The following is a 26,416-nucleotide window of genomic DNA, read 5'->3' on the forward strand; positions in this document are numbered from 1 at the left end:
GATGTACTAAATATATCAACAACATCGTAGTATTTGTTTCCTAGCTGTTGAATCGTCGCATAGGAATGTGATATTGGGACGTTGATGTAGAATTGCTACAATAATATGGTAGGTACTGTCTTGTAACCGACCTGCTTGGAGTATGAAAAGAGATTACATATACATATATTTTGTGAACTTATTCAATCAAAAGACGTTACAGAAAAGAAACACAATAACAAATTACTAGAATACATAGAGAACTAACCGAAATGTCCTAAAACAAGAATAGTTCACCTCGGTTGCTGGTAAAATGGTCAGCTGGAGCAAGCTAGACGGCAGTAAGTATAGAAACTGAGTGTGTAAGAATGAGATAACCCAATATCCTCACTGGGATCTCCATTGCTGAGGATTTCATTTACATGTTATTAAAATTTAGAAGTATGAATAATATGAAGTAATAATAATAATAATAATAATATAATTGGAAAATTATATACTACCGAACCCTCTGATATGAAAATATCTGGAGTCGGTGAATTATTTTCCCATTTGATCTCTGGTGAGTTGACGTGTTGTTCTTGTATTGTTTTGTATTTATTTTGCTTATATAATGCACTTACATAATGTTGATTGACTAGATGATAATTTGTGGAAAAGTGAGTGGAAGGGTTAAGTTTTTCCTTTGGGGAAGATTTAACCCGGACAACTAAATCGGAAGTTAAAATTTGTAGAGCGCCGTTTTTGTGAAAAACACCTCATATTATGTAGTGTTTTTTTCTAAAATAATTATAAATACATTATTACATGCTGTTTTTTAGTGTGGTTGAGTGTTTTCAGTTTCAGTCTGTATTTGGTGTCAGTTTATTTTCTATTTCTGATCTCCCTGTATTTTGTATCCAGCTTTTATTTGATATTTAAATGCTGTAAAGTGAAAATTTGAAATTTACGGTATAATAACAATGTAAAATTGTTGTAAAGAAGAAACATAAAGTTTCATGATTTAATTTCTTATTTTATTTTATTACAATAACAAGTAAGGATACAATGTAAGTTTTGAAGTTATGGTAATACTATAGTGAAAAATTAAACTTGAAAGTTTGCAAAGAATTTATGGGAATAGTATCATGACAGATTGCAGTGTCCTTTCCGTCACAAGCTTTGAAATATACACAAATATTGTAAAAAAGTTAAGACAAATCGTCATAGTACTGCTTCATACTTTTCAGGAAAAATAATACATAAAAATACTTAAATTATCGAAGGAAGCAAACACTTTGTGGCTTGACATTATTACACAAATTAAAGAATAACTTTGTTTTAAACCACTTTATTACATTTATAGACGTCGACCGGTTTCGGTTGAACTCAACCTTCATCAGGACAGTACAAATATAAACTGTTATATATAACTGTTATAGTTTATATTTGTACTGTCCTGATGAAGGTTGAGTTCAACCGAAACCGGTCGACGTCTATAAATGTAATAAAGTGGTTTAAAACAAAGTTATTCTTTAATTTGTGCATAAAAATACTATTTCTAAATGCGAGCAATCAGGGTAATTAAATAAAATAAAATTACCTTTCTAGGAGGGCAGCAATTGTGGATTTACCATTTCCAGATGAGCCGACAATGGCCACGGTCTTTCCGTTGGGTATTTTAAGATTGAAGTTTTTCAGTACAACCTGAAATGTGAAAAATTAGTAAAAGATGGGAATCAATTTCCAAATTAAATGATCACAAATCAGCACTCACTCCTTCCTTCAGCATTCAAGAATGAATTAAATTAAATAACTAGTTAACAAACATGTCATCCGAAGGGTAGGCAGAGAGGATGGTCAGCCACACAACTTTATCGTAGATATCAGTTCTCACAATTCATATTGGGACATTATCTCATACACACTGTTTAATTTTGTAAATGATAAGTTCTTAATAATTCTGGATACAGTCGCCATCTATGGATTGTTTGAATAATTGATTATTAGAAATGGTGTGAATCTGCACTAACGTTCTAGAGCTCTTACCCTGTCGATAAACAGTTGCTTCTTTTTCATTGTGTATTTCCGAATCTGTCAATGGTTTAGTATTTTAACCTATAAAGGGACTGTTACCAGTCAAAAAGTGTTCTTTCCTTCAGAAATTTATTACAGTAAACAGTGTTTATTTGTACAAGGGTCGGGCCCGTTATCAATAAATTGTTATTGTCAATGTTGATATTATAAAAAGCATGTTTTGTGATTCAAAATAAAAAATTTAAAATACGCTCCAAGTGTTTCCAGTAAAGTCCATAAACCAGAAAAATATACACACACTGTTTTATTATTCTGAACATAGACTCGTCCTAACATTGCGAACTTGCAAACCACGTGACCATGCTTTTGACACCAGAGGGTTCAAGAATGCTATGAGTAAACTACAAAATCAATTGTACGCTGTCCGCCGACCAGCGCACATTGAAATAAACAGAATCTGCGTTTACCTTTAACATTTTATAAGCAGAAAACAGAAAATGTTGTTTGTGCAATGATGGAACTTTTGGATGATAGCTAACAGAAGATCGACCCCACGATTCCTGGGTGGGAACCTAATGACACATTTGTCTGCTCAATTAACCTCAACTAATCGCTCACATACTATTCTGTTTTTCTGACTCAAGAGTCAAGACATGACCCGCTTCTTCTGCCGTACACTTTTGTGTCATAGCATTTCTAAATAATAATAATAATATCGCTGTTTTTGGTGGAAAATCTCCTCAAGGACGCAGTACAAATATTACATTATTTGTGGGCTCAATCTAATTCAAACCATTTAAGGCGAAGCTTAATGACAAATCACTATTTTGATTAAACTTTATAACGAATTGGTGTACATTATGAAAACCGAAAAATATGCTTTAGTTAAATTGAAGGTTTTCCTATCGCTTTGCTTGAGTAGAATACAAATAAAAAAATAAATTACTCAATAAAAAATATTAATGCAAACTACTACAAAATTTTTTTTTTCAATACATAGTATGAACGAATATTGGAAAGAACTTTTAAAAAATACAGTTTTATAGCTAAGATTATCTGTGACAGTTTCACTTCATTAAATTTTTTGCTTTCTTGTAAAATTATTTACAAATTAAGTAAAAACAGTTTTTTGCTTGAAATGGAACGTTTCTAGACTCCGTTTGTCAAGCGATTTTATTGCCTATTACCTACTATATAAGGCATACCAAGAATATACACATTTTTGGCTTGTAGCTTCCTCTTAAGCGTCACTCTCTCAAATAACAAATTTAATAAACATAAGTTCATTTTGAAAATGCATGATTCATAAGAATTTGCATGATATTGTGATTATTTTTTGGAATATTATGCCATGTTGCGCTTCCTCCTTTAGCATTTAACGTTTCGGACAGACTTAAAGTGTTAGGGGAAATGTAGCAACACGGCACAATAACCTAAAAATTAGTCATAATAGTATTTCTGGCTGTGAAAATCTTAAATCGTATCCTCCCACGATATGTATTGGTTGAAAAACAAGTATGTACATATTACGTATTGTTGTATTTAGGTCTTACCGATCCTAATCTCGTGGGATATGCGAAAGTGACGTCCGAGAACTCCACATTGCCGAAGAACTCGTGGTAGGGGATGATGCGTCCACCAGTAATGGGCATCCTGGCTTCCTTGTTGATGTACTGAAAACAGATTATTAGCTAAGTTAAGTCAGATAATATAAAAATTGCTAACACAGTGAAACTCTCTTATGAGGTTTTACGAGGTACAGAAAAAAAATTCCCAATCCCAACTGCTGGAGCCAGTGAGACTATGGCATCCCCAATTGGGGTATGTTGTGAGGCTGAAGGTAGTGGAGAACGGAAGGAGATGGAAAGAAGAAGGTACCTGACTATTCAGATCTCGTCACCAAACATGAATAAAGTCATTTGAAGTCACGTTTCAACTCTGAACGGTGGTCTTTCACCAGGATATTACTGAGAAAATATTCACTATGAAACGTGCTGCAAATATACTGTGTACATATATATATTTGTTATTTGTTTTTGGGGTGTTATGCCGTGTTGCGCTAACTCCTTCTTTAGCCAACGTTTCGGACAAAGTTACAGTGTCCATCATCAGGGAAGATGTGTGTGATGTGATAAAACCCCAAAAACAAATAACAAAAATACTTTTGGCCGTGGAAATCTTAAATCATATTCGTGTACATATTATTTTTAATTGAATTATTGTGACGCATTCTTAGTTGAGAGAGCCTTCTTCCTCGACCACGGGAGCCGTCAATGTACTTTCGTTTCCAATAATCTGACGCTGTCTGTCTCCGTATACAATAATAATTGGATAATTTTTATAGTGTCACTTTTCATCGCCTCGAGGGTGCTATACAAATATGACTTGTTAGGCACTATCTAATTGCATATGTACAAACAGATACAGAAAACATACTTACCTGGCAGGTCACTTCAGATAAACACAGTTTTATTAAAAAGTTCATGCTTGGAGTAGATACGACTTTGCATGCAGAGGACACTGTATTAAAAACACTGCCCGTTGTATGATTTTACAAATGCTAATTATTTTTATCCTCCTTTGCTATTAATATTGATATTATATTTATGTATTAGAAGATAAGTGATATAAGCGCAGTTGATATTTATTTTTTTATATGTATTTATTAATGTTCAATTTTAGAAATGGTGAATTTTACTATAAAATGACCTTAAAAAACTTTAAAATACTATACAGGTTTAAACATGAAATTGTCACGATGTCCAATGTGTATACACAGTGTCCAGAAACTCGTAGTATAAGCAGGAAGCTGGTAAATCTACATCGCAGTCGATTTTGTGGCATAACTTTTTTTGATTAAAGCTTTCGTTTTGGAGTAAATCGAGTCCAAAGTTGAAACTTCTAGGTCAAATTTTAAAAAATCATTTGCTAGGTGGTTAATATCAGCTGTTTAAAGTTTTTTTCAAATGTGTTGAAGTGTAGACCTAGCAACAAAAGTTTTATTAACTCTTTGTTTTGCGAAAACAAAAATCGAAATTCTCATATTGAAAAATGGGTTTTTTTGTGTTCTCTACGTGATGTAGATTCACCAGTTTCCCGCTTATATGCTTAAAAAACCACGGTGGTCAGACAATTTTATCGAAAAATCTTTAAGCTCTTCACTTAAACTAAATGAAGTAATTTTAAAGTTCGCTGAGTGGAAATTCCAATTAGGGTTATTGATCTTCATCTGGTACAAGATTATTTGAACGGTCAGGAAAATGTACTGACGAATAAGCTTGGAAAGGGCAGCATCCTATTTCATGCGTCATCGCATCTTGAAAGTCAGACTTGAAAATATTAAGTGAGTGCGATTTAGAGTCAACCAAATCACCTTGAAAGAATATTTCAACAAATTAGAAAAAGTTTGGAAAACGTTCCACTTGAAATTACACTAAACTACGATAAACAAATTTACAATTAAACAAGAATTTTCTTCCATTTTTTTTTATTATTTATCACTTTATTCGATCCCACCGTCGATTTGAAAAAAAGATTTTTTTTGTCATTCAATATCTATTCTCCCTACATCAGTTGAATTCACTTTAAAGAGAGAATTTGACAACCGTCCGAAGTCACCACACTTTGTGAAAATTTTCTAAGTAAAAAATATCATTGTATTATGTTGGGGGAAAATACGTCACAAGTATGTACTTCGGTCGACTTAGTATAATTCATTTTTTTTAATTATATTGTCTAACCAAATCCACGTAAACTTAAAAAATATACGAAAAACTGTCCAAAGCTTCCTCGTTCCACGGTACCTCAAATACCCTTCCACCAGCGCTAAGCCCTTTGATGACAGAGCCAAAGAGTAGTGACAGCTGAGCCGTAGACCGTTGGATGGTCTGCGAGTTGATGAGGAAAGCCATCACATCTCCGGCACTGAGCTGCCCGGTGGACATCAGGTGGCCACCGAGGTACAAGGTGCCCAGGACCATGCTGGAATAAAAAAACAGGGTTCCTTGACAACAGTACAGAGAAAAATCAAAACATTAAAGGTAAAGTGAAGATATGTGAAGGAAAACAAAAACAAACTTAACCCAACCTAACCTATTATTTTATCATATTCAGTTTTATCCGGTTACCAACAAACAGGATGTGTATTTCAGGAATGGTGACTTTGTTTTAAAAGTTGTCCAAAGAAGTACTGATACCAACCCTGATGAATGTCAGTGAGGCAAAGGAAGAATGAAAGAAAAGGAAAGAAATAACTCGCATATTTTATTAATGTCTCTCCGCACCGAGACCAGCTTTTTTTTAAATATTACCAAACATAAGATTCTTTTGGAATTTATTCAAAGACCTAGGTCAGTGATGAGCAACACGCGGCCCGCTAGCAGATTTCGTGCAACCTAAAAGCCTTATCGTACGGCTCACTTTACTTTATTGGATCTCAGATTATGTGATAATTTTACAAGATTGCTAAAGTGGCTGTTAAACAATCTAGAATCTTTTTTTAAAAATAAATACAAACATTCCCGAGTTACGAATAATGTGACAATATTTTAAAATCTCCTAATACCACCACCACAGTAAGCAGAAAATGTTGCTTGTGTTATGATGGAGGATTTAGCCAGCCGAGGAATTGAACACACTACGCCTGGATGGGACCCAAACGCGACGCCAACTCAGCCACTGACCGGTCTCTCTCAATCTCAATCATTCTAAGTAATATTTTGGACAGTTCAAAGATCAAGATTATCACAGTTTAAGGATTTCGAAGAAGCAAAAACTGTCAAAGTGAAACATTCCACTAATCTCATGAAGTAAAAATTACAAAATTTGGTTCATTTAAATTAGGTATTCATAGCTTTTAGGAATATAATTTGTCATTCTTCTCACCTATTGAGGAAGAGGTTGGTGCCAGCCTGAAAGAGCCCGATGCCCCGGCCTAACTCCTGGGCCAGTCTCGCGGCCTTCTCAGTCTCCTCCGCAAACACCTTGCACTCCTGATCCTCTGCTGCAAACGCTCGAACCGTTCTCACATTACTCAGAGCTTCCTCTGCTACTAGTGTGGATTTTTCAACCTGTTGGTAGGATAATTATAAAAGCATACATTGCTTTAAATTGTAAAAACTTCTCCATCAAAATAATAAAAACAAACTGTTAAGTTTTAAAAGGTTTCTTCAATTAAAATACTGCAATCAATTCACTTGGTTTTATTTTCCATGGAACAATCACATAATTATTTGAAGCCTTCAGGCCTCTGGCATATTTTGTAAGAGGGTCGGAGCATTTACGCTTTGCAATAAAATCCAAATAAATGGAAAATTTCAGAATGTATCCGAAAACTAAAAACTGTTTTCGAAAGGTGATGAAATACGCTTTCAAATTTTATTATCTGTAATCTCAAAATAGTATAAAACAAAGTCACTATCCGCGTCTGTCTGTTTGTGCGCTTAGTTCTTCTAAACTATGCAACGGAGTTTGATAGGGTTTTCACTATCATTTAGAGAATTTCTTCCGGAAGGTTTATAAATATAATACATTTATATTATATTTATTGAAGGTAGAGAAAATTCAAGCAACTCCGGGTGCACGTCAGCTAGTTAGAAATAAACATATAATTTTTAAAATATTAAAATTATTAATGCAAACATATTTTTTATTTAAATGGTTCACCCTAATTTTTTGTAACTAAAATAATTGCCAATCACAAAAAAAAAACACATACATTCTATTAAACAAATGTAAGTATCACAAACGTTACACTCACTTTGTTATTTTGTACAAAAATAATTCATAAAAAATTAACAAAGTCTCTTTTTATAACCATTTAGATTTTTAGATCATATTTCTCACCATGACGGTAAGAGAGACACAACGATTTTATATGAGACCATATGACATATTCCTAAAAGCAAAAAATTACCCTGAGGCGTTAATATCAACAAGGCCCGAAGCCTCCTTAGCAGTCTTGAAGACCTTGCTCGCTCTGCGGTTATAATGGAAGAAGAATTTTTTTATTAAAAAAAAAACGACTCCATATTTTTCAAATAATAATAAGTATTGACAAGTCAGAGCAGACTAGAGACCTCTATAGATTTTAGGCTAACGAATATACAAAGATTTAGTCAAGTTCCAAACCTTGCAATCAATAACTTAAGAAACAAACCAATAGAGGGTGACTGTTAACTTTAACAGGTTCGCTGCCGCCTATGCACAATATAACTGATCCTAGGTGCCAAGCGGCACCACGGTTGAAAATCACTTAGCAGGTGCCGGCGGTTTCATCCGTTTAGTCGCACTCTTTTTACTCTCTTCTTATTATTTTGATAAAACAAAAATAGTCAATTTTTTTTTGTCTTTTGTTCAAATAATAACTAAAATACTAGTAGCAAATCAAATAAGATAACGAAAGTAATACACATCTCATGAAGAAAAAATATTTATAAAATTTGGTGGTACTCATTGACGCACTCAAGTTCATTTTCTAACTCCCTCTCAATGTCTTCAAGTTGCAGAGATTTACGTAAGGGACGAGACTTTTTAGGACGAGATGGTCTAGCATCATCACTCATTATGACAATAAGAAGATTTTTACACAAAAAAATTAAAAAACACAAACTTATCGTTTACTTTTTTAAATTGCCCTTTACAACAATAACCTAATTTTTTCTTGAAAACCATTTGCCATAAAATGTTGGTACAATTGTCAACAACAACGCCAGCTACAGAAACAACCATTCGCCGCGAGTGCCGGCAGGAAAATGATGTTTGTGCAGACATACTACTCATGGCTCCGGCCGGAGCCGCCGGCACCCAGTGCCAGATGCCGAATGGCTCCGACCGGAGTCGCCGGCAGCGAACCTGTTAACACAACCTTTTTTTTTTAAAACACACGAACTAGTAAAATGATCTAGGATAGATACGTAGTAAAAGAGAACGAGACGTCCCAGGCTGATCGTCAATTGTCGTGCTTTTGATTTTGTAGTTTTAGTATTAAGCTGTCATGTGCTACCTCTAGCTAAATTACATAAAAAGTGCCAAAATGCTCTTATATTACATTATCGTACAAATGCAAATACTAAAAAAAAGCCAAGGAATAACATTTCATTAGTACATACACGCCAACATACATAAAAATAGCAGCCAATAAAAATGTGCGGTGAGAAAATGAACATAATGTTGGTAGGTCTTATTAAAAATATGATACAGTTAAATATGACCGAAGTAGATACGGTCCCATTAGCTCAGTTAGTAGAGCGGTGCCCCGGCAAGGAAATGGTCTTGAGTTCAAGTCCTAGATGTGACAGTATCTTATTCTGATTTTTCTGTTAAAATTTTTCGTTTAAGAATCGCTAATCGCTTGTTTTCAATAATTAAATATCTATTACAATTTGAGGTTCTCAAATTATAATAATAACATAAATAACTCATTAATTTATTCAAAAATAATAAAATACAACATATATGTATCAACTGTTTCCTAAAGATTTTCGTCGCCGTGAGATAGCGAACGTAGCAACACATAAGTATAAGGAGGACAACCTGCTCGCAGTAGGTCGTCTTATACAGTATTTCGAATTCGTCTCAGTGTAAGCGAGTAAGTGAATCTTGTCATATCAGTGACATCCGTGATGTAGAATGTAGTATTCTTTTTAATACGAAAATGCCGCCAATCATACAAACTTATTCTTTGAATGTCTATCTTTGTCATACATGACCAAAGTTCGAATTAAGAATTTACTGGAAACATAAGAGTGTAGTCATATTCAATGGTAAATACTTCTTACTTGCCACATTTTGTCTTAAATTTTCTAGATGTATTGTAACGTCCTTGCAAAGATTGTGTACTTTTGTAAGATCTATCTGCCTACGTCAAATGAAAGTACTTTATCAAAGATCAGGTACTTTCGTTTTCTACCAGCACAGCGGGTGCATTGATCTATCAACGGCATATTTTCCACTTGCATAAATATCCAATCACTGGCGGCCGCTGCCCTAAAAAGGTGATGGTTCACTGACAATCCAAAATAAAAACAATATGACAAAAAGATTATGCGTAAAAATAATTATTCCACCTACCTTATTTGTAGACAAGGTCTATTCTACATTGTTTGTGAAGAGCAAAAACTTCTATAACTTTCGAAGTGAAATTTGGGATTGTTTGCAAAAATTTTTTTCAATACTAAGTACAGATAAAGCATTCATACGGTCTTGACTCATTGTGTTTCGCAAAAACAAACTGTTTTCAAACAAACTGTTATTATTTCTTATATATTCGACACTGATTACACTCATTTTTATTTCTTATGAAGTTACAAATTAAAAGGATTAAGTTCAGTATTTAGCTTGATCAAATTACTCGATAAATCAATACCAAAACAATGACAATAATTACGTCACGGCTCACGATAACGACGCTAGCTGATCTGTGATATATTGTCCACTATCGATGAAGTTCGAAGTTCGACGAACTTCGGATGTATTCGTGTAACCTCGGGTCAAGGTTCATCGATTGGTAATCTTCGGCAATGATCGGGTTATGTCGGCGGCGTGTGTCACACGAGAATCAGCGAATTCCTGGTACAAATGGCTAGATTGACGTGCGTCCAGTGTTTTAAAAAATACATACAAAAACGTATTTTCGTCCGTTTGCAAATCTGTGCACACGGCGGATCCGAGCGCCGCGCAGCGGCCATACTTTATACTTGGAGAGATTAAAATCGCTCTCCCTAATAATATTCATTGCATTGTATTGTTAAGTAATATTTTTAAATGATTTTTATAGATTTTATAGTCTTCAGTAAGATATTATAAATTAATTTTAGCCATTACAATTTAGATAGTGCTGCACACGAACGCACTATGCGACCAGCCGCCACTGGTCATGTTAAATGATCCAGTTTTACTTTATATACCTTTATATACCTTACATCCATCTCTTTCATGTTGTCTCTTTCATATCTATACGACAGTTTATACTGCGTATACATTTGCGAACCGAAGGGCGAGCCGAGCCATGAATTATGGAAAGGAACGAAGCAACCGAAAGCGGCGTTTCGCGGCATTTGCGGTTGCTTCGTTACTTTCCCATAATTCGTGGTACGGTTCGACAGTTTGGCTTGCGTGTGTATACGTAGTCTTATAGTCGTCACAAGAGTTCTTCTTAGTAAGACTTTTGAATCGATGGGAATGCTGCCGTAGTTCTTTCAATGGGAAATGCACCCAAGAACTAGCATCATTGATCCCACCGGTAAACAGGTCAAACGTACGCTCAACATTTATACACAGATAACTGCCATTAACTTCATTTATTGTTTTCCACATTCTTGTGTTCGACAGCTGGGCTGTGGAATGGTTTACCGGCCTCTGTATTTCTTTCCTCCTACAATATGAACTACTTTAAGACTTTTTTCGCTCCTACTTATCAAAAAACTTGAATTTGAGTGGCAAAATAACTACGGAGACTTTTATTGGGACTCGAGACAAGAGCATACCAAGTAACCTTGGATATGTACCTAATATTATAAATTATTAAGGGAAATACCTGCGCTTGGGATTCCCTCGAGAGTTTCCTCAGAAGTGAGCCAATGAATGAGCCTCCAATGACCACAGACGGAATACACAGTAAAGTCAGACCAGTCAGCATGGGAGATATAACCAGCAAACTGCCAGCGGAACCTATCACCTGAAAGATTATCAACAAATATTCAATTAAAACATGTAAAGAGAAAGAAGAACTACATACTCACATTAAATTATGCACTAATCTATCCATTCTGAAAGAGATAGGCAACCAAAACAGGCTACGAATTGTCTGCCAACAAAGTATCTGTGATATATTGAGATGTGAGTTTCAGTTTCAGAGCGTAGATGACCCTAGTGACAGAGTTATCGGCAGTTGTTTGTAAGGTAGATTGCTAGTCCTAGAGTGTTAAATATCATGTCAGCCATATTTAAGGTCAGAGAGATTTTGAGATTGCTACATACACAATATTAATCTCCCAGGCTACATATTAAAAGTATTATCGCATAACAAATTAGACAAACAGCTTGTTGCATGAATCAGTGCTTTATTTAAGATACACAACAGTATCTTAAGATACTTTAAGCAGGTAGTTCGCCAATCTGAGAAAGTGGAAGGCTAGAGAAGCAAAGGGAGATCACTGATACGTTGGACAGATCAAGTATCACAGGCATCTGGAACGTTGGTGGCCGAGACTCGCAATGTAATGCAGGACTGTGAGGATTGGAGGATTACATTTAATAATGATAACGTATCATTTATATAGCTCAGTTTAGTGTCATTTCACTTCAAGTGCGCTTTACTACAACAAACTATTTGGGAGGCGGTTATGTGTACCGCCACCCCGGGAACCATTTATTAGATTACCAATAGGTAACCCCATATGGTTCACTACGTTTGGTGACTTAGCAGGGGTGCCCGGGTTCATAGGGTGAGATTTGTCCAGGTCTTATCAGCGAATGCGTCTACCCACCAACTGTGTGACAGGTCAGATCGGGAGAGACCGGTTGATGGAGACCTTTTGATATCTACAGCAGGGCTTCTTGAGAAAATGGCCTTGCACCGCAGTGGGAGAGATGGATTCATACGTCTGTTACTCCTTAACTTGACTCCGTTAAGCCCAGTTCATTAGGGTTGTAGGTCGTAATTGTGTGAGTCACGATCCTTTTTTTTTTTTTTTTTTTTTTATAGTCGGAGGCGGTTTACTTACGTTCCCCGCGAGCACTTAGGCCATAGGCCCATTGTACTATCTCCCATTTTACCTCATTCCCTTGCCAGTAACCCGGTCCCTTTTATGAAGTTCACCAGGGCTGTCATTGGATATGTGGCGATGTCTTCTGGTTCCACACTGTGTCTTCCCAGGTATCTGAGCCTTATTCCCAGCAGAGCCGGGCATTGGCACCATAGGTGAATTGGAGTCTCTTCCTCCTCTTCACATTTCCTACAGATGTTGGTGTTTTCCACTCCCAACAGTTGCATGTGTCTCCTGAGATGGCAGTGTCCCGTTAATAGTCCTACCAGTTCCCTCAGTGAGTTTCTGTCCATATCGAGTAGTTGCCTGGTTCGGTTAGGGTCCGGTCCGTTTATGAGTACTTTAGATTGCCTCATTCCGGGTGCCTTCTTCCATTCCTTCCAGTGTTGGGATTTGACCCACCTCTTGATATGTAGTTTGGTGTGGCAAGCTGCTACTCCTACGGCCGGCTCAGATCCCACAAGTGGTGCTTTCGCCCCTTTCCTTGCTAGTTCGTCAGCCCGCTCGTTGCCCTCAATACCTTTATGTCCTGGTACCCAGAGCAGGGTTACTTTATTGATGGTCGCCAGTTCTATTAGGATAGTCCTGCATTCCATCACCAGTCTGGAGTCGCATCGGTTACTTTCCAGTGCCATTAAGGTCGCCTGGCTATCAGAACATATGTTTATGTTCTTATTTCTGTACCCGATACTCATATTCTCCTGTGCGCAGACTAAGATGGCTTTCATCTCAGCTTGAAACACAGTGCAGTGCATTCCTAGAGGTATACTGAGTTCCCTCTTAGATCCCTGTAGACAGACCCCGGCCCCTGTTCCTTCCTCCATCTTGGACCCGTCTGTGAACCAGATTAGTTCCTGTTTGGAGTTTGGACCTGGGACCGTGTCCCATTCCTCCCTTGTGGGGTACGTCACTTTAAACAGCTGTCCGAAGAAGTATTCGGCTTGTTTGCCGTCCTGCTTCATCCCAGCTGTCGGACTAATTGCCCTCAGTCTTATTCCTATCTCCGTGTGACTGTTTCTGGGCAACTCTCCTCTCCATTGGCCATTGCAATGTAACCTGTAGGCTGCCGCCATCGCCGCCCCCTCTATTTCTATGTTTAGTGGGGGTAGGTTCAGCAGCACTCCCATGGCTAGTATTGGAGTGGTTCTCATGGCTCCTGTGATGCTTCTGCATGCAAGTCCCTGTATGTGATTGAGTGTGACCATCACTGTTTTCAGTGTTGTTCTCCTCCACCAGACCAGGGCTGCGTGCATGATCCTTGGTTTTACAACGGCTGTGTAAAGCCATTGCATCATTTTAGGTTTGAGACCCCACGTTCTGCCGCAGATTCGCCTAGTTGCCCACATCAGAGCACAGGCCTTTCTGCCTACAGTTTCCACCTGGTTTTTCCAGCTCAGTTTGGCATCTATGATGACTCCGAGGTACTTAACCGTGTCAGAGGGTTCTAATTCCTTTCCATAGAAGGTTGGATTGCTCCATCCTTCTAGTTTCCTTTTACGCGTAAAGATTACTAGTTCTGTCTTGTCTGGGTTGACTGACAGTCCTGTTTCTTCACACCATTCTTCCACTGTTGCCAGTGTTGACTGTATAAGGCCTCGGGTTGTGTCTGCATCCCAACACCTTATTATAGTTGCAATGTCATCCGCATACCCTTGCGTATATAGGCCCCTGTTGTTGAGTTTCCGGATGAGGTTGTCCACCACCAGGCTCCACAGCAAGGGTGATAAGACCCTTCCCTGTGGACACCCTCGTGTCACCAGCACTTTGATGCTTACCTCACCCCTTGTCACCGTAAGTATCCGGCCTGAGAGCATGTTCCTCAGCCACCTTCTGGTGGTTTTGTCGGGTCCATGTCTTTCTGCCGCTTCATCAATGGATTTAATAGTGGTGCAGTTAAATGCTCCCTCTATATCCAGGAATAGCCCTACCGCCAGTTCCCCAGTCGCTTGTGCCTGCTCCAGTTTGTACACCAACCTGTGCAGTGCCGCGTCGACTGACTTACCTGCTTGGTAAGCAAACTGTAACTCGTGGAGGGGCTTCTCTTTCAGTGCCCCGTCCCTTATGTGCCTGTCCATTAGCCTCTCCATTGTCTTCAGAAGAAATGAGGTGAGGCTAATTGGGCGGAATGCACCTGGTTGGTCGTAGTCAGCTCTCCCCGGTTTGGGTATGAACACTACCCTTGTCTTCCGCCATGGTATGGGGATGTATCCGAGGGCACAGCATGCCCTCAGGATCTTCGTCACCGGAAGTAGGATTGTATCTAGGCCCCTCTGTAGAAGTGCCGGAAAGATTCCATCCTCTCCTGCGCTTTTAAAAGGGTCAAACCCTCTGATTGCCCATTTAACTCTGGAGGGAGTGACTATTTTAGCCGCAGTGTCCCAGTCCTTACCTTCCCGTGTAACTCGGGCTGGTGGTGGACCGGTATCATCTGCTTCTAACTTTTTGTAGCCGGGAAAATGTTTCCCCAGCAGTACCTCCAACTCCTCCTCCCAACTGTTGGTATATCCTCCATCAGCTTTTTTGAATGGGCCTTTTGCTGCCCCTGGGTCTTTTGCAAGAATTTTTTGGATTCTTGCAGTCTGTGGGATGGTTTCCACCTCCCCACAGTATTTCTCTGAGGAGCATGTTTTGGCTTTCTGGATTGCCACCTTGTACTCTTTCTGGTATTGCTTGTGGGCATCCCAGTTTCCTGACTTTTTGGCCTTGTTGAAAGCTTGCCTTACTATTTTCCGTAGCTCCTGCAGTCTTCTGCTCCACCACGGTGTTTTGTCCCTGGTACTTGTCTTCGGAGGGCAGCTATTTTCGTATGCCCTTATCATTGAGTCCCTCAGTACTTCTACTGCGTCCTCAATTTCTTCGGGGCAGCCGTATTTAGCTGGGAATCTTGTCATTCCTATATTTAGTTCCTCCGAGTATCTAGTCCAGTCAGTTGCTTTTGGGTTCCTATATGTATCGGTCCCCGTTTTGCTTGTTTCTCCCTCTAGTTTAAATTCTATGTGTCGGTGGTCCGACAGGGATGGTTCGTCCGATACTCTCCATCCTGAGACTCTTAATGTTCCTAGGGTGAGGTCTATCACCTCCTGTCTGTTACTTATAACGAAGGTGGGTTCCCTACCTCTATTAAGAATCTCAAGGTTCACTGTCATCAGGTATTCCAGGAGGTCCTGTCCTCGTTTGTTGATGTCCGTACTCCCCCACACAGTGTGGTGCGAGTTAGCATCTGCTCCGAGTATCAGTTCCCTACCCTTCTCCCTGCAGTCCTGGACGAGTCTCGTTATTTCCCTTGAGGGTGGTGGTTCCACAGAGTCATAGGGCATGTATGCTGATGCCACAACTACTTCCCTGCTTCTTTGGTCCAGCGTGACCTGTAGCTTCACAGCCACTAAGTCCCTACTGCAGTGTTCGGGTAGCAGTGTGCCAGGTATCCCTCTGATGAGAATACAGGCCCTGGGTCTGTCCCCCGACTCGTTATAATAGATTAGACCTTGGTTCATGTTTAGTCCTCTGACCTTCCCCCTATAAGTCCAGGGTTCTTGGATCAGCGCGACGTCCACACTGTCCCGAGTGACTCTACTGCTAAGCACTGCAGTCGCTGCCGGACTGCGGTGCAAGTTTATTTGAATGAACTGTAAGTTTTTAGCCATTACTGCCTAATCCTTAAGTCATTCCTCCTATTTACGCTCCTCGGTGTTAGGAGAGCGCACCGTGAAAGTGGCCTTCCTTATCCCGACATGCGCCGTCATCCCCATCTCCCTCAGCACCTTCACACTTTCCTCGTCCACACTCATGATCAGGCGATACATGTTCTTATCCCTGATCGAGTCGTGGACGATCCATTTTTTTGTGTGTAGCCGGGGAGTCTGGTTCTCCAGCAGTTGTAGCAACCTCTCGGTGCTTACTGCTCCATTTTCGGGGATTACTGCCATAACCTTTACGTACTTTGGCAGTTCCTGCAACCCCACCACCTCCAGGTCGCAGCCCTGCCATTTCCGTATGGTCGGCACCATCTCCCTCAGCCATGTCTCTGACTCCTTGTCGGAGCAGGTCATTTTCAGGACGCCCCTCTGAGTGAAGCATTCGTCGAATCTGGGTTTGAACTGCCCCTTTGGGATGCTCAAAATCAGATCCGCGGCCGCCTCACTCACGAGGGCCTCCTGCTCTTTTGTAAATTCTTCCTCTCTGTTCCTATGTACAACAGCCACTCGAATTTTATTTCCAGCGGCTTCCGCACAGGTAGCAGAGGTGAGAATTCCTCGGGGCTTTTTCCTGGAATTTCCCGGTGAAAGCCCCAAGGGTTTAGGTTCTGATGAGGTTCTTCTCCTCTTCCCAGCCTTCTTTTCCTCGGGCGTTCCAGGTTGCTCCCGGTTACCTTCTGCGGTCCCCGTTAGCTTCCGGTCTGTCCCTGGTTTGCCTTGCCTGGTTCCGGCCTTCGAGGTCCCTGGTTGTCCCCAGCGGACTTTTACAGTCCCTGGTTGTTCCCGGTTTCCTTCCTGCCGCCCCTGCTTCTCTCTTTTGAGTTTTCTCCTCGCAGCCCCACTGAGTTTCTTACTGATGTGAATTTTTTTCACATCGTCTGACAGGGACTTTACCTTGTCTTCCTCAGCGGTGGTTGTTGGAGTGAGTCTCTTCTTTAAGTCCCCCCCTCTCCGCTGGTTCCCCGAGGGCCCCAGTTGGAGTCGGGGGTTCTTAAAGAAGTTATTTTCCAGGTCCCCTGATGGTCCCTGCATTTCCACGTCTGGATCCCCTGGGGGATCCCGCCGTGTTGCGTCCGTCGGAGGTCCTTCTTTATGGTTCCCAGAGGGCCCCTCAAGGGAAGAGTCCACCAGGGTGGTCCCATCTCTCCTCTCCGCTTCCTCTTGGTTCCTCAAAGGCCCCAAGAGGGATGAGTCCACCGAGGCGGCCTCAACTCCTCCTTCCACTCCCCCTAGGTTCCTTAAAGGTCCCTCGTCAGTGTTGTTTTGGTTTTTGTTTTTACAGTCCATATTTGGTCCCACGAGTATCTAGGGAAATAAAAGGTCCACCCCAGCAGAGCCCCGAATGCCGGGGTAAGGTCTGTATACTCCGAGATGCGACCTTGTGTCTCGGAGGAACCGTTCGTGACACTGTTCCCCAGTGTCATTCAGCCCTGAGCACGGTATATCACACCTTAGCTTGGGATGGCTATTGCAGGTCGTGTTTCCACTCCCTGAGCGATGGGTTCGCCACACTCCCTACGCTGACACGATCCTTAGAAATGACACAGACTCAAGAAGAAGTATGTGTCAAATGTCTAAAATATACTAGAAGGATCACTTTGCATGTAGTGCATTAAGTATTAAGTACCTGTGTTATGGCCCGTAATCCATTTGATATTGTCTGTTTGAAACTGCTCTTGAAGTCTTGTACGTCAATGGTCAATCTGTAAATATTATTGCAAAATGTTGCATTATTAAATTTGCTATTACATGATGATTAATTAATTAAACATACAAACGATTCGAATGTTTCATGACAGATTATGAAAAGCCGCATACTCATCTGCGGGCTGTAACTGTAACCATCGCAGACACAGAAACCAGGCTCTAGTGTGTGAGCGATGTCCCACACTACTGTATTCCCGAGCAGGTGAAGAGCGCCCTTTGATTTGCGACAAAAACTGTCAGCCATCTGTTTGCAAGCCACTATGATTTTTGGTAACACTTATACTTAAAGCTCGCAGATGAATATGCAGGTTAACTAAATTCCTGCTAAGTCATTGATAATGTTGTACCTAGTCCTCTAAACAAACACATTTAAAAAGGTTTATATATTCTAACAATGTACATGGAAATTTTATTTATATTACGGTAGCAGAGCAGAATTTTCGATTTTTTTTCAATCTATAATACTATTGTGTGTCTTTGGAACTGAGTAGAATTAAGTTTTGTGAATTAACCTGTTTAACAATTCTCCAGTTCTTTCTTGATCGAAGAAAGCAATATCCTGTTTGATGATAGACGAGAATAGATCCTGTTTCATTCGACAGGCAACTCCTTCGCCAATCTCTGCCAGAAGGTGGATGTAGACAAAGGTGAACACCGCCTAGAAAAAACAAGTAATTCAAACCTTTAAAGTTTCAGAAGTGCTAAACCAACACCTCTTTAAAAGGAAATACATATACAACTCTTACGAATATATAGAGAGTTGATTTAAATATGAGATTTTGGCAGTGTACTCCAAACATGGTTGATTCAAATAATATAATCATGAGGTTTCAAAATTGGATTCCTCTGCTCAATATAATTTTTTTTTGTCACACTAGCGATCTCTTCAGAGTTGTCAGAAATATGTTTATTCGTTTTTATATCATTTCCACATGAATAACTAATATTTTCCTACACTTTACGCGCCTCCTCTCTCGTGGGGCCTTCAGGGAACCAAGAAGTGGAGAGGAGAGATGAGGCTCTCTTCCCTCGTGGGGCTCTCAGGGAACCAAGGGGTAGTGAACTCTTTCATTGTGGGGCCTTTAGGGAACCAACGGGGAGTGGACTCTTCCTCCATGGGGCCTTGTGGGAACTAAGGAGGAGTGGGGAGGAGAGATGAGACCCTCTTCCTACGTGGGACCATTAGGGAACCAAGAAGAAGTGGAGAGGAGAGATGAGGCCACCTCCGTGAACTCTTCCCTTGTGGGGCCTTAAGGGAACCACAGGGGAATGGAGAGGAGAGATAAGGCCCTCTTCCCTTGTGGGGCCTTCAGGGAACCAAGGGGGATTGGAGAGGAGAGATGAGATCTGGGAAGACACATTGTGGAACCAGAAGACATAGCCACATATCCAATGACAACCCTGGTGAACTTTATTAAAGGGCCCGAGTGACTGTTAAAGGAATGAGGTAAAATGTGAGATAGCACAATGGGCCTATAACCTAAGTGCTCACGGGAACTATATGTAAATCGTCTCCGCTCTATAAATATTTAAATAAAATACACTTCAAGCATCTGTGCAAAGAGTAGGAGGAAGCCAATATACGCCCCAAAAGGAAAACAGCATAATAAGTCATAAAAAATATTTAAACATAAATACTATTGGATACATAATATATGATTTCAGATTTTCACATCCGGAATAGCTGAGTTTATAAACTACATCTGTATAAAGAGGAAACATGGTTTTTGCAAAATGTGACAGACAGAATTGCCAAGATACTGAGAAAATAAAGCATCAAGACTGTCTTCAGTACCACAATAAAAATACAAGACTCACTGAGGTCTGCAAAAACCAAGTTTCCTCTTGAAACAGATGGATATAAAAAAAGCAGCTGCTCCCGATGTGACAAGGTTTATGTAAGCCAGACAGAATGGACGATCTCCAAAAGAATATCAGAACACTTTCGAGCATTTAAACTCAGCCACCCTGACAAATTGCAAAACAAGCTATTAATTGTACCGGCCATTAATTTGGATTTGTTCCTAAAATTCTGAGAAGACCCTAGACACATAGAGCACGCCTAATTATGGAGGCAATTTAAATTCATAAAAATCTAATCAATATTAATAAAGGCGACGGGGCTAAGCTCAATAGTTCTTGGTATCCGATAATTGACGGCTACACCAAAACTTAACCCAAAAAACTCTTAAATTATAATGTGATACCAGCACTTGTAGGATCGTAGGACACAGTATCAAATCTATATGCATAAGCACACACTTCACCACAATCTTTACACATCTGCCCTGATGATTGACACTGTAATGCTGTCCGAAACGCTGGCTAAAGTAGAAGTTCTCATTGGCCATGAGAATCTTAAATTGTTTTATTTATCATTGCTTTTAGCTTTATCATTGATCATTTACTAATAATGTACACATTTTAAATACTTCTGGTTTAGAAAAATATTCTCAGCCTATAGTAAAAGTGATTAGTGATAAGATCATGGCCCAATTAGAAATTGTGTTTTTATATAAAGATAATAATAACAATATATAAGAATGTAATAAAAACCTTGTTATGAAATAATCAATCTTGATCGAAAATATGTCATAATATAATAACACTACTACTACTAATAACATATCTGCCCTGATGATGGACACTGCAATGCTGTCCGAAACGTTGGCTAAAGAAGGAGTTAGCGCAACATGGCATAACACCCCAAAAACAAATAACAAATATGTCATAATATTCATTGGCAAAGATTATTTTTAATGCTTGTGCATCATTGAAAAAGTTTAAAAAAAAGCCTAAAGAACTTGTTTGAATGTGGACAAATACAAATTACAGAATGAATTGTAAAAGAATTCCCCCTCTACCAGTTTTTCGGAAGCACATCGGTGCTGAAAAAAGGTACCGATATTGTTGACTGGTTAAATAACATCAGCATTCTTAGGATCACACTTTGACCTCCATTGTATGTATAAAAAGAATTGAAAAGGTGTATAGTAAGTATGTACATATAGTAATTACTCGCACTGAAACTTTCCACATTGAAAAGGTTATAGTAAATAACTTAAAATATGTGAAATTTAACCTGCGTAATATACAAGGCGACAAGCTTGAATGCTGGAGTTTTTACATCATCCAGAAAGTCTGGATTGCGTCCATCCCGAGCACCCGCCATTACATTCACTACGGCGCCAATCAGCTGGGGAATGTAGATATTCACTGCAGCTACAGCTAAAGCAGCCTGAAAACAAAAATTTATAAATTTACATTAAATAATACAGTAATATTCTTCATATTGAACCCAACTGCAAATCAACGCTCTGGAATTGGTGCTAGTATTTTATGCAGAAATCGGCCTTGTGGCATTCTGAGAACATATTCAAGCACATCTCGGATCGTAGAGCTTCGACAACCAGAGATGCATCGAAGGCCTATAACTCTTCATAGAAAAGTCACAGATGAGTTGTGTTCCATCATCTTTATTACCCTACCTTCCGAGCATGTAACTTCTTATAGTCTTACGAATTATGCCAGTTAAACACTGCCACAAAAATTATTATTATTCTCTATCTGCATATGGACAGTATTTTACCAGGTGTCAATCGCCATTATCCCAAGACAAATAATAATCATCTTAGAATACCATAGAACTACATAAAATTCTGGCAGCAAATCCAGATGGAAGATGTTCAGAGGCTCGGCGTGGAGAAGCTGGATGTATAGTAGGCGGAGGCTGCTGAAGTAGCCCAAGGAAAGGGTCGACTAGAGACGCCTTGTCGAAGCAATGGGTCCAAAACCCAAATAGGATAAGGAGAAGATAGAACTCGGACAGAGTCATGAAGCAGCTCTTTGCAAGAAACATTCTGGTTTCAAGAAATTTGCACCAAAATACAATACAAATGAACGCAAATCTACATAATACCGAGCCAAAAATAAAGAACTACTACAAACTCATTTTGCTAAAAGTACCTTTGGACAAAGATATCTTAAATACAATATACTACCAGGTACGCTTTGAAAAATAGAAACACTGACTAAATTTAAGCACGAAATAAGAATTAGATTGTTAAAATGGGTCATCCCACTATGTATTACAAACTACTGTAAAACATATACTTAGATGTGAATATTAGTTTACATACAACCTAAACTAACCTCTGTAATAGCTATACATCTTTTAATACGAATGGCTAATGAGAAAAGATCACAAGGAAATTGAAGACTTTGTTATTGGTTTGAAACACTTTGTTATTCTTACATTGCTAATAGTGTACCGTTATATTATATAATCGTTGTCTTTTTAACCATATGTCTAAAATTTTACTTTATTTCTTCTTCTTTTATGCACTAAATACTTTATTTCTTCTTCTTTTATGCACTAGATACTTTATTTCTTCTTCTTTTATGCACTAGATACTTTATTTCTTCTTCTTTTATGCACTAGATACTTTATTTCTTCTTCTTTTATACACTAGATACTTTATTTCTTCTTCTTTTATGCACTAGATACTTTATTTCTTCTTCTTTTATGCACTAGATACTTTATTTCTTCTTCTTTTATGCACTAGATACTTTATTTCTTCTTCTTTTATGCACTAGATACTTTATTTCTTCTTCTTTTATGCACTAGATACTTTATTTCTTCTTCTTTTATGCACTAGATACTTTATTTCTTCTTCTTTTATGCACTAGATACTTTATTTCTTCTTCTTTTATGCACTAGATACTTTATTTCTTCTTCTTTTATGCACTAGATACTTTATTTCTTCTTCTTTTATGCACTAGATACTTTATTTATTATATCCCTTCACTGATTTGAGATTTTCATGGCCAGAAGTATTATAGTGATTTATTTTTGGGGTATTATACCGTGTTGTGTCCATCATCTGTCCTGCCCTATAATGATGTCCGAAGTGTTGGCTAAAGAAGAAGGTAGTGCAACACGGCATAATACCCCAAAAATTCACAAAGAGCCAAGAAGAGGTTGAACAGATTTCACCTTGTGAGTTAGGTAATGTAAAGCATACAATCAAATTATATAGAAAATTAATTATGGTTCCTACAAATATAGATATGTATATATTTATGTATGAAAATGAAAAAATTTGATTTTAATTTATTGGCACTGAACATGTCAATATAACATCATAAAATTTAACTTCCATATTATTTATTGGCACTGAACATGTCAATATAACATCATAAAACTTAACTTCCATATTATTTATTGACACCGAACATTTCAATATAATACCTTAAAACTTAACTTCCACATAATTTTTTTTTATTTCATTTTTCCTTTCTATATTTTTATTATTATTCTCATTTATAGGATTTAATATGTACTTTTTATTTCTTTCTAAAATCTTCTGTTAACCTTAAAGTGATGATGTATAACTCTATTTAACCTTAGTATACATGTACATTACTTATATGTATCCTCCGTCTTTCTTGACTCAGGATTTTCCCAGTGAGACAGGCATTGAAAAATCATTTGTAATTATATAATTTCAAGATAAATAAACAAAAAGTAAGCACTTATTATAATATAATGTAAGGAGACTCACGGCTATAGCAGCTAGGAAATGCAATCTAAAAGGCTTCAAGTATTCCCAGAACTTCTGCCAGTCAAAGTGATGTTGTTCTTCTAGGGGTTTTCTCAATAAAAATGCTCTTGTTTTGGGAGCTTCCTTGCACTCCGCAGTCCACTTATTGAACACAACATTCAGGAAGGTTCCAGTACATAATCCAAGGCCAATTTTAGCCGAGGGACGGAATATGATCCCCTCCACTCCCTGCTTGAGAGAATTTCCCGTACATTTTGTGACAGCATTTCTAGTGGATTTGTAGAAGTTTAAGCTTTGTTTGGGTGAATAAAATAAGTGCCTCCAACCGCATTTGATACTGTTTACATTGCTGCAAAATAAAACACGTTTCATTATTTAAAAAAAACAACTTAAATGCACGGTAAAGAATGGTCGTACATGTCTAGATAAGATCGACAAACATCTTAATTTAATGAGATCTTATGGATGTTTCTCGTAAAATATGATAACAAAATAGATTTATATGATTAAACTTTTGTATTCAGAGTTTATATTAACATTTTTAATACAGAATACAGTTTTGAAACATTATGTAAATGCCCTTTGACAGTTTGAGGTTATTATATACAAATGGATTTAAATGCATTTACAGTACCTTATTGAAGCTCTACTATTGAGCGTCAACTGTAATACTTTAAACATTTTAAGTTAAAACATTTCTTTCATTCAGATTTTAAAAATATTTACAAAACTTTTGGAAATGTCAAAATTATGTCAATGTCAACGACAGAAGTCCATAGTTCAAAACTGATAACATTTTTTTTCTGTGGAAAAGTTACGGAAGTTCGGTGTTGCAGTAGAATAAAAAGTTTTTAAACCGTTAAGTATTTAGTACCTAGAAATATTAGCTGGAAAGAGTTATTAGAGAATAATTTAAAACCGCGGATGAGGGCGAAGACAGTTGAAAAATTCCTTTTAAAGTTTATTTTAATGACATATCTAATTCCCTGTTTCATCAAAGAACCAAAAAAATCATAAGTTTTCAAAAAATTTCATTCGCCTCAGATATGGCTTTAATGTAGTTTATACAAAACGCCACATTTTATTTTATTATAAGTTTAATAATATAATATTTAATTTAATGTTTAATATTTAAGTTTAATTTGTGGAACACAAAATGAAAAACTTAAAATGGCTCTGTTTGTATTTTAAGGTTTGTGTAGGTTGAGGACAATGATTAAATAAAGTAATGGTTGAAGATTTGTTAACTGGGTAAGCTTGAATTCATGGTTGCTTGCCACATTAGGTAAGTTAGTTAGTTGAGATCAATAATTTTTTGTGTTGGCATATTTTGTTTTTCATTTCATAAACTCGGAAAAAAATAATTCAAAATCTGAACTAATTGCTTAGATTGTGTTTGAAAGATTATCTGATATTTTCATCTATGATTTATCTTTTTCACGTTACAAATTTTTACTTATTGCAATGATAGTTGATTTATGCTTATTACTGACCCACAAGTAAACAGAAAGCGCATGGAGAGTTGGCTCAGTACAAAAAACCCGAAGATATTGATCTAGTGAGTAGTTTATTTATGGATGAGATTAAGCCCCCGCATATCAAATTTCTACCGATTTATTACAAGTTTCTCGTCAACTCAAAGTTTTTAAGTTACAAAAAATATATGTTATTTTTAAGATAATATCTGGACATTTGTTATGCAGAAACGTTAATTATATGAATTTCCCTCGATATAAAAAAATCGTAAAGTCAGCACCGAATATTATTAAAAACACGTTTTTTCTATTATTTAATATGTTATCGACATGAAAAATTCAAGGTGTATCTTTGAATGCAACTAAAGCATGTGTCGAGAGATTTTTGCTCTTTTTCAAACGAGACGTGTTTTATCAAATGTTTCACCATTTTCGCTTGAGGCGAAGCTTAATGCTAAATCACTATTTTCATTAATCTTTATAACTAATTGGTGTACATTATGAATACCAAAAAATATGCTTTAGATAAATTGAAGGTTTTCCTATCGTTTCATTTGAGTAAAATACGAATAAAAAATAATTTACTCAATAAAAAATATAAATTTAACTACAAAAAAAAATTTCAAAAGAATAGTATGAACGCGTAAAGGAAACAACTTTAAAAATACAGTTTTATAGCTAAGATTATCTGTGACAGTTTCACTTGATTAACTTTTTAGCTTTCTTATAAAATTATTTACAAAATAAATAAAAACCAGTTTTGTGCTTGACATCGAACGTTTCTAGACTCCGGTATAAAGATATAAGGTATACCAAGAATATACACATTTTTGGCTTGTAGGTTCATCTTAATTATTGTCGTTTTTTTAAATATAAGCGCGCTCCCTCTAACATGCGTATTTGCATATCTCCCTTTCCATTCTTTCCAACCATCTTTGAATGGCAACATGAAGATGGTTCGTATATAACTTCAAAACGGCACCCTCGTAAGTAATAGGTAAGTTGATGGAAAAGTGTTTTAGTGTTTTTAACCCTTAGGCTTTAACATATTTTTTTCCTACATGTCCACAACGACATCGTAACAGCGAACTTTCGTGGAAATTCGGAATGCTTCCGAGGTATTTTGAATGTGTCGTATATTTCTTATTTTTTTAACTGTTGTAAAAATAAATATCATTTTAGAAACTAGATAAAATTATACAGGGTTTTCCAAT

General features: G+C 37.7%; 1 protein-coding gene across 1 annotated transcript in view; it reads right to left on the reverse strand.

Moving 5' to 3' along the window:
• Positions 1-24,499, reverse strand: part of LOC149418539 (mitochondrial potassium channel ATP-binding subunit-like) — a 32,875-nt gene extending 8,376 nt beyond the window's left edge. The window contains exons 1-10 of the mRNA XM_089638560.1: positions 24,362-24,499; positions 23,728-24,076; positions 21,246-21,401; positions 18,676-18,821; positions 18,084-18,159; positions 11,531-11,671; positions 6,880-7,064; positions 5,799-5,976; positions 3,549-3,668; positions 1,562-1,665 (exon numbers count right to left, since the gene is read on the reverse strand). Of these exons, the coding sequence (XP_089494686.1) occupies positions 1,562-1,665; positions 3,549-3,668; positions 5,799-5,976; positions 6,880-7,064; positions 11,531-11,671; positions 18,084-18,159; positions 18,676-18,821; positions 21,246-21,401; positions 23,728-24,076; positions 24,362-24,408 (1,502 nt within the window). The 5' untranslated portion in view covers positions 24,409-24,499. The remainder of the gene's footprint in view (positions 1-1,561; positions 1,666-3,548; positions 3,669-5,798; positions 5,977-6,879; positions 7,065-11,530; positions 11,672-18,083; positions 18,160-18,675; positions 18,822-21,245; positions 21,402-23,727; positions 24,077-24,361) is intronic.
• Between the last annotated feature and the right edge of the window lie 1,917 nt (positions 24,500-26,416).

Source organism: Hesperophylax consimilis, chromosome 13, assembly GCF_061612785.1.
Source record: "Hesperophylax consimilis isolate HC1 chromosome 13, BYU_Hcon_1.0, whole genome shotgun sequence".
NCBI lineage: Eukaryota > Metazoa > Arthropoda > Insecta > Trichoptera > Limnephilidae > Hesperophylax > Hesperophylax consimilis.